This window comes from Scardinius erythrophthalmus (assembly GCF_964197995.2).
Source record: "Scardinius erythrophthalmus genome assembly, chromosome: 8".
NCBI lineage: Eukaryota > Metazoa > Chordata > Actinopteri > Cypriniformes > Leuciscidae > Scardinius > Scardinius erythrophthalmus.
The window spans coordinates 46,186,270-46,200,688 of NC_138228.1; the positions used below are offsets into that span (position 1 = coordinate 46,186,270).

At 41.6% G+C, this 14,419-nt stretch overlaps 1 protein-coding gene across 2 annotated transcripts; it reads left to right on the forward strand.

Moving 5' to 3' along the window:
• The first annotated feature begins 4,142 nt into the window (after positions 1 to 4,142).
• On the forward strand, positions 4,143 to 12,621 carry bmp16 (bone morphogenetic protein 16). Of its 2 annotated transcripts, XM_081373186.1 has the most exons (4): positions 4,228 to 4,634; positions 6,080 to 6,169; positions 9,157 to 9,488; positions 9,865 to 12,246. In XM_081373186.1, exons 3-4 carry the CDS (start codon positions 9,164 to 9,166, stop codon positions 10,803 to 10,805), a joined length of 1,266 nt encoding a protein of 421 aa, XP_081229312.1. In that variant the 5' UTR covers positions 4,228 to 4,634; positions 6,080 to 6,169; positions 9,157 to 9,163; the 3' UTR covers positions 10,806 to 12,246. The 2 variants fall into 2 exon arrangements, with proteins under 2 accessions (XP_081229311.1, XP_081229312.1); XM_081373185.1 differs by lacking the exon at positions 6,080 to 6,169 and having other exon boundaries at positions 4,143 to 4,634; positions 9,865 to 12,621.
• The last annotated feature ends 1,798 nt before the right edge of the window (positions 12,622 to 14,419 follow it).

Here is a 14,419-nt window from a genome sequence, read left to right on the forward strand (position 1 = left end):
GTGATAAACAAGGCCACTAGATAACGGCTAATTGCAGGATTATCGTTCAGGAGCACAAACTGACAGCTGAGGCTTTTGCAGGCGCGTGCCACGCGTACAAACACTGAAGAACGTGGAGTAGAGGCTGTACACTCAACAAGATTAGACTAAACGGCTGCATATCAGCCCGAGCACACGGTTTTAGATTATACCGTCATGTTGAGTGTTAGAATGACAGCTCATATCACTATAATAATGACAGGTAATTACAAGAAAAGGCACCTGACCGGAGTTCTTATCAGAATGATAAACAGTGAGACAGTTTAACAGTAGTTTAATCGTTTTCTTAGCAATGCTACATGATGAAATGAGCAGATTTATTGCCATATTATCTGAGTGGTTAGAATGTTGATCACATTAGTAGAGGCTGCAGAGATAAGAATATGGGATTACAGTGCGAGCGTGTGTTCGTTTCAGCTCTGTTACATCATGTTTGATGACCATGATTACAGGGGAATAGTGAGGCATATACAGTATATATATATATAAAATACACTCACCGGACACTTTATTAGGTACACCTTCAGAACTGCCTTAATTCTTAATGGCATTGATTAAGAATGGAAACATTCCTCAGAGATTCTGGTCCATATTGACATGAAAACATCACACAGCTGCTGTAGATTTATCAGCTGCTCATCCATGATGTGAATCTCCTGTTCCTCCACATCCAAAGCTGCTCTGCTGGACTGAGATCTGGAGACTGGAGGCCGCTTGAGTTTAGTGAACTCACTGTCATGATCAAGAAACCAGTTTGAGATGATTTGCGCTTCATGTGTGTTATCCTGCTGGAAGTGTCCATCAGAAGATGGTCCACTGTGGTCATAAAGAGATGGACATCGGTCTGCTTCAAGGTTGGACGTTTTGTGAATTTTTCTGACCATATTCTCTGTAAACCCTGGAGATGGTTGTGTGTGAAAATCCCAGTAGATCAGCAGTTTCTGTAAGACCAGCCCGTCTTATACCAACAGCAACAGCCACGTTCAAAGTCACATAAATCACATTTCTTCCCTATTCTGATGCTCAATTTGAACTTCAGCAGATCATCTTAATCGACTTGACATTTGCGTTAACAACCAGTTGAACAGGTGTACCTAATAAAGTGGCCGGTGAGTATATATATATATATATATATATATATATATATATATATATATATATATATATATATATATATATATATATATATATATATATGGTAAATATAAATACAGGTAAATACAAATTCATGAACATTACATTTTTAAGAACTGAAGTTCATCAAGGGATTTGAAATCAGAGTTCAAACTGATACTTCATTGTGTCTCTAAAGGAAGGTGCCAGGACCCTAAAGGCCCAGAAATACTTCAAACAAAGTTTGTTTTGTTGCGATTGTGTTTGAAATTGTCACACCAATTCGTTGTATAGATTTTGTTTGAGAGTTAGTGTCTGGAAAGGTTTGCTCCAGCTGGTAAACACCGCTACAGCTCTAAATTCTTTGTCGTGGAAATCTTCTTTTCACCCCCAAAGCGAAGAGCAAAAAAGAGTTTCGCCATCTGTATATCAGGGTCAAGGTGAAGGCCAAAGGGCCACGAACACAAACTCATGACCAAATGCACTTTGCTCTCTCTGTCTAGCTTCTGATTATTGACAAAGTCACGGGCAATGATAACAAAACAGAACACAAAAAGCCTCACATTTACACAGACACACACACCCCGGTGCACGTTTACCCATGTGACGACCGTTTCATACACATTTACACTGATGACATCATTGGAATGTGTTGTGGAGGAGGGAGAGGTGGAGTATCAGGACAATACAACGTGTAAGTGTGTGTGTCTTTATATATCTGCGATGGCCAGCCGTGTTTTATCATGTAATGCAGCGAAGCAACGCTTGCCAAGCATATGCTGGCAGAACAGCGATTAACACTCGGAGGAAGCCGTCGGTCTCTCATCGTCTCGCTCATGAGCGCATACGGGAACGAGGTATGGGACGCCCCATCCTAATTTCATCACTCTCTCTGTCCTTCGCTCTCTCGCTCTCTCTCTCTCTCTCTCAACAAACAATGACCTTAAAAGAAAGGCATCTTATCTCAGAACGTACTTTGGAATTTCTAACAAATGAAAAGCACCCTATGTTTGTCAGAAAAGCAGAGAGAGAGACTTATTGGAGAAAGTTATTCACCTGTATATAACTCAGATTAACTCCCATCAAAGTCCCAGCATGCACCAGCTCATTTAATTGCAATTGCAGTTTTGTCTGTTTTCAAATGGTCCAGTATTCAGATTAAGGTCTGCAAATACTACTAAAACCTATAGGATGAATCTGAAAAATAGTGAAGAAACTAGAATGTTTTTGTAAAGTAATGCATTTGAACTTAATTGTACACTATCTAATACGCTGAAAAGGGCTTAATTTGTGTTTTTTTTTTGTCTTTTTGTCTTTTTTTTGTTACTTTGTTGTCGGTTCAATTTCAAAATACATGACATGAACCTTGTATAGTAAATGATAAAGGCTATTTTTGATTCAAAATGGAAAAATTGACAAGCGCTGTTTGACCACTGAGATAGACCAGCCTAAAAATGTTGTCAACCCAACGACAAACAGAGCGGTTCGTATTGAATGATTGTTCATATTGATACCCATATTTGGACAAATTCAAATTTTCGATTAGTTTAACAATAAATCTCCTCTGGTTTCCCTAAATGGCAATGATAAGTAATTCAATGGAATGGGAAAAGCGTGCCAGCATATGCTAAAACTGAAAATACATTTTCTTTTATTGAGCGAGCAGATGGTGACATTCGAACAACAAAGATTCCCAAGGGATTAAGAAGAAATATTTCCAGTGACATTTGAGGGTTGCATTCGGTTATATGTAATTTTTTCGTGCCGGCCACAAGCCAGAAACAGCACGCCACAACAGAGAAGAATAGTTTGTGAATAAATTCTCACAGATCTGTAAAGGAACACCACGGCCAATAAATAAATGAATTAATTCAGGATGCCCCACCCGTGCCGGAATGCAGAAGACTCTCCCAACTCCGAGGAGGAAATGTGAGGCCGATGACATCTCTCTCTGTTTCAAACAGAGACTGTGAACATCAACCGAGAGCGCAAGTCTACAGGAAGATCCTCATTTTTATCATCCAACAGTAGTCTCGCTCGCTCACTCGCTTTCCTTCCTTTTTATTTCTAGACAAACTCCCTCACTCACCCAACGGTTGCCTTTCCAACAACAAACTCGTTGACATGGGTGGCATGTCTGTTTTGAAAGGGCAAAAGAAAAGTTTGGAGAACTAGGTTAGATTAGGACAGGTTAGACAGGTTGCATGACATGCCATTATCCAGATAACTATAACTACACAATATAAAATTAAATATGACGTCCAATGCAAAAAAGTCCTATACTGTGTGCCACAGAAGATTCTGGAAAGCAGTGTCCTTGCATGGGCGAACTGGCTTGTCTGTATGAGTGTGTGTGTGTGTGTTGAGAAGGGGGTGTTTCAACTGATTCAACAGATGCAATCCAATCTGTCAGACGATGCTTGTGAGGTTACAGACATTTTCTCATTGCCCTGCCAGATGCATACCAATGCAGTCCACCCCACCGGAAGGACGAGCGCACCTTGCTCCCTCTCTCGTCTCTCTTTCTTTTTAAGTTCCTTTTGCACTTATTATCGTCTCTCTCTCCATTCCTGGTGATAGATGTGTTTTCCTGGCACCCTCTGGCTGTTCATTAGCACCAATGACAGTGAATTAATCTTGTATCATCATTAGTTCTCTTTCACCTTCGTGACTCACTCCAGAGTAAACACTCGCTCAGATAATGTCAGATCAACTGGCTGCGCCGCCCATTGTGTGCTCGACTTTATCTTTCATGTTTTTTCCTGTTTCCTGCAAAAGAAACATTTAGACCCAAATGTAAAGTTGCAAATGGAAATCTGACCTGTACTGTGTATCCGAAGCAGCCCTGACCTTATCTTTGTGTGTGTGTGTGTGTGTGTGTTGCACGTTTGGAGAGGTGGGTGGAGGGAGGGGGCATCGGTGACATCACTATCAGGGAGGATCCAAATGGACAGGAAAGTCAATTAGAGTTTAACTGAGTTTACCAGCTGGTAAAAGAGAGAGAGAGAGAGAGAGAGAGAGAGAGAGCAAGAGCGAGAGCGAGAGAGGAAAAAGGGGAGGAGAGCGCAAAAGAGAAGTACAGACAGATTCAGAGAGGAAGGGAGAAAGTCAGCTACAAAGCCAGAGGGACAGAGGAAAACTAGCCGGCACAAACTTCCAATTCTTCCTCTCTCTTCCATTTCATTCTCTCTTTCCCCTCAGCTGCTATTTTGCATCCTAGTCCTGGTATAAGAACGGCATCCAGTCAGCCACAAGAAAACCACTGGATGTTTTTAAAGAGTGCACTTCTCCAACACTCTCAACAGGATGAGTGCCTGAGGACAAGCTGGAGAGGCTCACGTTATTCCACAGATACATAAGTTAATCCAGCAGAGGCAGACGGCGTCCACTCCGTCCGCAGGAGCGAATGAGAGGAGAGGGTCTGTAACGCTGGAGCTCAAGGACAAACCATGGACTCTGCACACCTCCCACTTCACCTGGACGTGAGTACTACCCTCCACCGCAGAACACCTTGACGCTTGCAACATCAGTTATATCCTGGGCCGCGGGTAAAACTATGACTCTATGAAGTGCTTGTCTTGTTTTCCAATTTAAACATGGTTTATACAAGATACATTGACTTTCAGCGGCAAAATTATGTAAGAACATTTAAAAATGTATATCTTGAATATGAAAGGGATAGTTGACCCAAAAATGAAACTTCTGTCGTCATTTACTCACACTCAAGTTGTTCCAAACCTGTATGAATTTATTTCTTCTGTTGAACACAAAAGAAGATATTTTGAAGACTATGGGTAACCAAACATTTGATGGGCCCCATCGACTTCCATAGTAAATAGAAGAAGAAAAAAATACCATGGAAGTCGATGGGGCCCATCAACTGTTTGGTTACCCATAGTCTTCAAAATATCTTCTTTTGTGTTCAACAGAAGAAAGAAATTCATACAGGTTTGGAACAACTTGAGTGTGAGTAAATGACGACAGAAGTTTCATTTTTGGGTCAACTATTCCTTTAAGTTTATATTCTTACACATAGCATATTATTTTTTCCCGTTTTGAGCTCAAATCATAAAAATATTACTTACTGCTTATTTACTGTGAACAAGTCTTATCTTATATACAGTTCTTCTTCTCGAGTCAATTTATCTTGTTTTAAGGATGTTTAGATACTGGACAAGACGATGTTCTGCAATGTGTGACTCAAATCTGATTCAAAACGTCAACCAAACTGTCTGCTCTGTGCTAAAAATTCACATGCATTGCTCTCCAAACCCACTGACAGATTCATAGCAGAGATGCTTCCTCAGAACATGTGAAACAGGCAGATCAGTGTTTCCATGAAAAGCAAAAAGCATGCAAAAGCTGCTTAGATTTCCTTGCTGGAGCATTCAGAAGAAGAGACTGGAGAGTAGATGCTGTCCAGGACGGGCAGAGAGTTGAATATTTTCTCTTGGCTTGGGGGATAAAATGTATAGCAAACAAACAGGCAAGTCATTTGCTAACTGGATAAATCAAAAAGACACAATCTGGCAGAAAAAAAGGGAAGTTTTGATACGTCATTTCAGAGCTTTAAAAAGTATGTTTTTTAGGATGTTACAATGTTGCGTCAACTAAAATAGATCATTCAGCGTTTGCCAGAAAATAATACAAAACTGTCTGAGGGTTTCAGGACCGCCAAACCGGTCAAATTGATAACAGAATGTTATGTGGGGGTTAGGGGAGGATTCTGGGAGGAAATGTCTCGTCTTGTCTGGTCTACTCTACTCATCCTTGGAGACCACTTTAGTCTGTTCTTAGCTGAACCTTTGGCAAGCTGCACAGAATGTGTGTTTGTGTATGTTTCTATAGCAGTATCAGTGAGTTCTGGAGTGTGTCTTTCAGTCTGTAACAGTGGGTTGTGTGTATGCATGTGTGTGTGTTGTCACAGAGGACTGTTCCAGTGAATGTTATGGGGCACAATCTGAGGTCTGGGCCGCTGTCATTATCTCTTAATCGGTCCAGCTGGGATAAATTACAGGTCTGTGCTAATTTACCCCAATAAAACCGCCCTGCGGTCTACCTGCAATATTATTCTAATGATTTCATCTCTTTAATTCAGCAAAACAGAGGCACAGCTCGACCATTTGTGACTTCTCTCGTGCCTTAGGCGCTCAAACTCGGGGGGCAAATAAATACGGGTACCCTTTGCATCCAAAAAAGTAGAGCATGTTTAAGAGTGTTCCTTCTTGGACAGAATGACAAAATGGGGGGGGAGCGAGCCGGGGAGAAGCAGTCTAGGGAATGAACGAAAGGAAGAACAACAGGAAAGGAGAGCGGAGGGATCGGGGTACGGAGTGAAATGTGAAACACGAAGACAGCGGTGGAGGATAAATCAGCAACAAGCAGAGGCACCATGACCCCTATGGCCTTTCACTGCTGACTTCTGGGTAAATCCAAAGGGGGGAAACATGAGAGAGAGAGAGAGAACTGGCCTTTCCTAGAACTATGTAACAATATATCAATTCTGGAAGTCATGCTTTACAGGAAGAGAACTGATAAGAAGAATAAAAATAGGGGAAAAAAATGTGGAAAGAAAGCTGAAGGAGATAAGTGGATGCAAGGACACCCTGCCCTCCACTTCTGAGGTCAGCAGGTCACATCGCTCTGGTAATGGCACGAGTCTGGCCGACCTTTTCTCTGCCGGGGTCACCCCTTGCCGTCTGTTCTGGGGTCTAATAAACGCCTCTTTCCGCCCCCTCCATCTGATTACCGCTCTCCCTGTAGAGGAAGTTATTACGTGTTGAATCCAATCACAACAGAAACCATGACACACATGCAGCATGAACACACAGCAATGGGGGGAGGGACTGCGGGGAAGACAGAAGCAAAGAAGTCTAATGAAGTTTTAGTGGGGAGGCGGCATTCAGGAGAGCAGCTCCGTCTGGAAGCTACACCTCTGTGAGGTCCCACTGGGCGGAACAATCGAGTGGATGGGTAAAGGCCACTTAATCTACTTTACTGCCGGATGCTGTGGGCGTGGGGGACTGTCTTATCCTGTGTGTCCTCTGAGGATTTGGCTGGAGTTTGGTGAATGAGTGTGAGCGAGAGGGAGGGGACAGAGGACAGCGAGAGGACAGTATACATCCGCTTCTCCAGTGCGTTTTAACACCTGTAGTTGAGGGTTATCCTAGACTCCCAAAGGAGTCGCTGCTCAGCAAGTCCTGACTTGAGCAGATTTTACATCAAAAGAACACTTAGTTTGACTCAGATGTAAGTGTTTCTGGCCCCGGTGAGACCACCCAGCACCTTGTCAAAGAGTCTTCTGGGATAAACATGAGACAAACCATACATGCCACAGATACTTTTAAAACCACAGAAATCATTTACACTCATCCCTCGGTTTGTAAGAACAGACAAAATGTGTGTTTACATTGATAAATGAGGACTACAGGCCAGGCACACAAAGGATGTCCCATAGACTTCCAATGTAATTAGATTCAAGTCAAAGCTGTTGATGGCTGATTTAACCTGTTGATGAACCATTTGAGAGTTTTTCTTTCAGTGCTCTCGTATTAGCCCTCTGACACCTCCTACAAACTCCACCATATTTGTAAAGGACACTTTGAAGGCTTAAGTAGGTTTAGAGTTGAGACCGATGGAAAGAATAGTTCACTTTGAGAAGATTTCGCCACTAATGGATGACAGCTTGTAACAATTAGATCTTACTGAAAGGAAGGAGATCTGAGTGTGTGCGCCAGTCTTTCCATTCAGGTAACAGAGCGACGTAGACAAGGCCCAAATTCAGGCTTTACAAGTTATGTTAAACTTTCCAAATGGAAGTTGTAAAATTTCTGACTGCTTCCTCTTCGAGTTCTGCATTGCACAAGATATCAGAGAATATCTTGATGAATAAAAGTCAGTTTGTTGCTTTATTTTATTTTACTCTTCAAAAGCTCACAAAAATTATTTGCAAATATATATAGACTGGGATAAGTGTATGAATAACCACCCCACCCCCCCCCCCCCCCCCCCCAGCAATAAACCATCACAGCACTAAACCTCCCTGTCTCAAATTACTTTTGAAAGGTGATTTACTTTAAGTTGGCACTACCATAAACATCAGTGTGCAGACACAATCTGTAAACTTTTAACCTAATGATTATTTTCAAGCAGCTGTTTTAGACACACAAATGACAACCAGTCTCTCTCTTTGGGTCACCGGCACAGCGTCAACAAAGACACATAATCAAACTGCTAAATTTAAATCTGCTTTCATCATATATTGAACGTTATAATCATTCTAGATTGAACATATGCCTTACAAGTCACAACCATCCTAAAATGACCACATCTGTTTTATAAACAGTAAATTAAGTCATGTAATTTAGCATAACGTAGCATAACATAACATATTATAAATTTGAATGTACTGTAAGTTAGGCATGTGCTTTTCAAGAACACAGTGCACCAATGCTGGATGTCCAAGGTTATTCTCATTTGTCAGGTAAGTTAACTTGAGAGACACAGGCCTAACGAATTGGTCTAACAGGCCTATTGTAGACCTCTAAATCAAACACCACAGGCCATGATCTCTGTAAAACTACTTTACTGTGGTTCCTTATGGCACTGTTTCTGCGATTACCATTTCCAAAATAACAAATACCAGTAAATCAACAACAAAAACACAGAGTGAAAGTTCCTTACCATGCTACAAACCAAAGTACTAGCAATAAATCACCTGCCATATAAGGGAAATCAAAGACTTATGGGCTACAGCTAAAATGGTCAATTACCATGGTGAATGGGTTTATTATATCACTACATTTCGGACCACTATTATTTTCAAGCCAGGTTTTGTGGATAGTTCACCCAAAAATAAAATTTTTCATTGTTTCGTTCCAAACCTGACATTTTTCCCTGTTTAATGAAAGTCAATGGGGTCCAAAATAGAAAAGAAAAACAAACACAATCAAAATATCTTCAGCAGTCTCAAAATGGCTCCTCTTTTTACCGCTCTCTTCATAGGTCCAACATGTTCCCTGCTAGCCTTCTGGTTCTGATGATCCTGCTGCTACCTCAAGCCTCATCAGGACACCAGGAGGATCCCAGTCAGACTCATGGAAACCTGGCCAGCCCTCTAGAGCCTAGTTTGGCCCACACCATTCAGAACCTCCTGCTGACCCGTCTGGGCCTTCAGTCACACCCCAACCCCAGTGAGGAGGCACGGGTGCCCCAATATCTTCTCGACCTCTATCGATTCCACACTCAACAGTACCATCTCATTGAAGACCCAGAGTTTAACTACCCCTCCCAGCATGTGCAAGGGGCCAACACAGTCCGGTGCTTTCACCACACAGGTATGAGCAGCTATTGTACTAGATCATAGAGAACACCAATTCCCTTGGCAGTGATAAAAAGCTAACTTTACCGCAAACACAGCGCAGAGACGTGTAAGTCAGTTAACCTGCCTTAGGTGCCAGCATGCCCACTGAAAGAGCTACCTGTGGATTCAATGTTCTGATATTTTTCACTCATGTCTTGGCATTAGCGTAGACACCTTGGAACAAGTTAAGAAGAACATGGCTCATTTTCATAAGTGCTCCTAGCAAATGATGTGCAATTATTATTTAGTTGGACAATTATGCCATTACGTAGAGATCAAGTGTTTGATCACGATGGAAAGAAAGTATTTTACAGCTTAAGAACTTTTTCTTTCTCTTTTTTCTTGTGTAGATTCTACAGTGCTGAGTCTTCCAGAAGAGCAGAAAACACCAGTGGACAGCATTCACATTGGCTTCAATCTGTCCTCCATTCCGTCAGAAGAGAGTGTGGTGTCGGCAGAGCTGCGTTTCCTTCATGAAGGGTTTAGTGGAGGTTCTCACGTAGCCAGCCTTTATCTTTCCAACGGTGACCCAGCATCAAAACCCACACTGCTCCATTCACGCCGGCTGACTAGAGATAGAAAAGGTGCAGAACTTTGGGAAACCTTTCCCCTGGATGGAGAAGTGTTTCACAATCTACCCAAGAAGTCAGGGAGCCTGTCTTTTATTCTGGATGTTATTGCTGATAATAACAGCAGTCTTCCTAAAGAGAGACACCTGAGGGTGCGCAGGTACACGGGGCAAGATGAGCCCAGTTGGGCGAGGCAGAGGCCCTTACTGGTGACTTACAGCCATGATGGGCGCAGCGAGCCCTTTGTGCCCCTCAGAAATCGGACCCCTGCTGGCAGGCGAGGCAAGGGCAGGGGCAGGTTTAAGGGTGATAGGGGTCAGGGCTCTGACGAAGGCTGGCGGGTGGGACGGAATGACAGGAGAGTGAAACGAAATGGCGGGAGGGCCGCCAAGCTCAAACGACTCTCCCGCTCTCGCTGCCGTCGGCACCCGCTGTACGTGGATTTCAAAGATGTAGGCTGGAATAAATGGATCGTAGCCCCATCCGGTTACGATGCTTTCTTTTGCCTTGGAGAGTGCCGCTTCCCACTGGCTGACCATATGAATTCATCAAGCCACGCCATGGTTCAGACGCTGGTCAACTCTGTAAACGGGGCCGTGCCGCGGGCTTGCTGTGTGCCGACGGCCCTTAGCCCTATCGCCCTCCTCTACTTGGACCAGGAGGAACGTGTGGTGTTGAAAAACTATCAAGACATGGTGGTGGAGGGCTGCGGCTGTCGATAGCAAGATACTCATGGAATAAATGAGAAGGGTGGACTGGAAAAGAGAACTAAAAAGGGACTAAAATCAGGAAGTGAGTCAGAAAGAAACCGAAAGAGACAAAGAAAGCGAGGTAAAACGGTCATAATAAAAACATGAGCACCTTCTCATAATCCTCTGGAACCCAGCTTTGACTTCTTGTGTCCAATGAAGCATTGTATTTGCGTGAACTATAAGCAATCAGTCCAAACGTGATGTCTCCGTCTTATGTAGTACACTCCAGCTTTCTGTCTTGTAGGTGTTCTTGTTGTTGTGTCCATCCTGCTCCTGTTTTGTGAGTCCTTCCCTCATAAACATCACATCATCGACAACTGAAAGGGACCAAGAAGTGACCAAGGACTCTCATTGAACGTTTGGTGCTGGACGGACTTAAACCTGAGGGAAGACAATAAGAATATTGAACTCTTCATCTCTGGTAGCAAATGAAACTTCAAAGTATGCACTGCGACAGAGACTATAACTGAGTACGGGGCACTTCTCCTTATGAGCTATTTAAAAAATCCTGACACCAAGAAATTATGATGTTATTGTCTGAATGTGTTAGTGATATTATTTATGGTGACCTGTTCTTTTTATGTATGTTGCAGTCCAAAGAAAAGTTTGCTATACAAATACTGTGGTAGTAAGTAAATCTAATTTAAGAATGCGTCAATATATCTATTTAAATAGCAAAAAAATATGGAATATTTAATCTTGATAAATACCGCAGATATATAAGTACCAGAACGCCTTATAGATCCATTTAAAGCCAGTTAAAACTGGTGTTACTCATCTATTATTTGTAAAACCACAGCACTGAATCATGGCAGCTTTATATTGGCATTGACTAAACAATGAGGGCTCTTCCCTTACAATAGAAGCCTTGTGAAACAAAGAAAATTGCCTAAACATTCCAAGATATGGTGCCAAATGTTATGTTATGTGCCATAGGTGTACAAGCTTGCTAAATGGTATTATACATAACTTTGTGTCTTCAGCCATCATGTAGTTATCACACAAGTGTTGACCAAACTGTCAGTATTTAAAGACATTAAGTTCAACAACAACAACAAAAAAATCGTCCAAGCTTATTCAGATGTTCTGTCATGAATAGCTGATTATATTTTAGTATGATGCTTTATGTGCAGTTTAAACAAAAGCCTTGAGAATGTCTGACATTGTCTGGAGCCATTGTGAAATGTGTAATAATAAACAGCAAACTAATCCGGAAGTTCTAATCAAATTTTCTTTAAGAAAATGGTCTCAGTCTTTGACTTTTCTCTTCTTCAGAATTGCTTTCCTAAAACCATAATTTGGAGGAATACATTTCATGAAATGCAGTGGTTAACATACCAATAAAAAACTGGCACTTAATATTATTGTGTATACTATACCCAAACAAATAAATTAATAAATAAATCAGTCTTACACCAGCCTGGTTTTGGGCACTTGTCATCTGGTCAGGCTGGGAGACCAGCTTATACCAGGTAAAACCAGTAAAACCACACTAAGATGCTAAAAGTGATCACTAAGAAGAAAGCGATCAGGTGGAAGGGCTCTGAAGTGATAGGAAGAGTCCTCTCACACTGTAAAATGTCAGTTTATCAGGTCTCATTATAGATGATTTTTTCATTAACATCTGTTTTTCATCCTTCAGAGGATCTTGGACCCAATCTGCGGTGGTCTCTATGTTCGGCTGTGGTTCATTAATCTCATAGTAAATGAGAAGAACTTCAGTATTCTCAGTTCCATAAACCTTTGGAGACCAGGCTAGGCTTGAAAGATAAAGATTGAAAATTACAGAAAAGACAGCTCATTAGTGTTTCATCTATTTTCTATAGTGTGTGTGTGTGTGTGTGTGTGTGTGTGTGTGTGTGTGTGTGTGTGTGTGTGTGTGTGTGTGTGTGTGTGTGTGTGTGTGTGTGTGTGTGTGTGTGCGTGTCAGACAGAGTGATGTATATTCATTCAGTAATACAATATGACCAAAATCTTACTTTACGGTTTGGATGAATTTATATCACTGTAACAGTACAAATCATGTATATATCATGGTATAATTATTGTTAGAAATGTAACATAATCTATATGTTGACACATTTCTACCACAGTATGTATGGTCACAACATCCAGCTATCCAGAATTAGAAAACCGCAGCTGAAGCTGTCCAAATCAACCTTATATATTGTTCTTTAATAGATGTCACATGTTCCACACCATAAAGAGTCTCTGAAGAACTAGGCCTACATGAAACATTTTCAAGTAACATAAAACCACATACTAGCAGGAAAATGGCCTTTGACTTGTGATGTCTTCTCTCTCATCCCCATATCTGTTTGCCATCACAAACAGGGCTTATCTTGCCAGGTGTGAGGGTCGGGTTGACCTATGAACTGAATTGCAGTGGCCTTGACATCATACGTGTATATAATAGCACATCCTCACAGCAATAAATCAACAAAGCCCATTGACACCAATAGAGCACCCACAAGAAAGCAAGTTCTGTGCCGTTCATCTATTTATGTGCACTTTACACTTGCTAACTAGAGGCAATTTTCGTCTCAGCCACCCTAAAAATCTTTGATGAACACAGCTGTCAACACCCAAAATTGATAATTGGCTAATTAGTCCCCTTAAAAATTAGTCCTCTGTGATTATGTGATCTTTCTTTTCATGTTTACTGTAAACAACAGCTGCAGATTGCTCACAGACCCACAGGCGGACAAATAAATCAGTGAGGCCCCGGCATAAGCCAAGACAGAATGAAGCTCTGAGTATTCAAACAGTAGTGCACAAAATCTCCACCCTTCTAGACATAATGTTGGTGAGCAACACACCGATTTGGTTTCTATCAGTGTAATGCTGTCTGAAAAGAACAAAAATTATGAAGTGATACAATGTTCAGTATTCAAGTTTAAAGTTGCATTCAGTAGTTTGGTGACAAAAACACATTAAAGGTGCAGTATGTAATATTCACAGCTAGTGGCTGAACTGGGTACTGCAGTCCAAATTCAAAATATTGGAGAGGGTCATTTCCCTCTCCCCGTCCTCAGTCTCGACGCTCACGCGGGTTGCCAGTTTGAGGACACACAACAGGAACAAGCATAGATGAATGGCGAGGCTTTTTAGTTGGGTATAATCTGCGATCCCAGTTCGTTTGCTGGCTTCCATTCGCCAACTGGCAACCCGAGTTATCGAAATACTATTGGAAAAATTGGTGGTCAGCGGGATCACACAGACCAAAACAAAAACAGACATTCTGACGTGCAACGCGCATTTCAACGTAGAATAACTGGCTGTAGCAATGTTTTTCTGAGAAACAAGTGTGTGAGCTTAGCAATTATCCTAAATATCTGCTAAAATATTATGGTATTTTTATGCTTTAGTACAGTAAAAAAAAAAACATACAACACCTTTCAGAAATAAATTGTTTTTGTGAACAGTCATCTGAATGTTAACTCTCATGAGATGAAGACTGCTCAAAACAATTTTCTATAATAAGTGTTTTGATTATGTATGGCGCAGTTCACCCCCCTCAATGTATTTCACCATGCTGAAATGAAGTGACACACCATATTTATCAAAATGCCAAAGAGATTTGA

Bases quoted from the DNA above. Each gene is read 5' to 3' on its own strand.
- bmp16 (XM_081373185.1), top strand. From the start codon at position 9,164: ATGTTCCCTGCTAGCCTTCTGGTTCTGATGATCCTGCTGCTACCTCAA. The intron at 9,489-9,864 runs GTATGAGCAGCT...TTTCTTGTGTAG, and splicing joins CCGGTGCTTTCACCACACAG to ATTCTACAGTGCTGAGTCTT.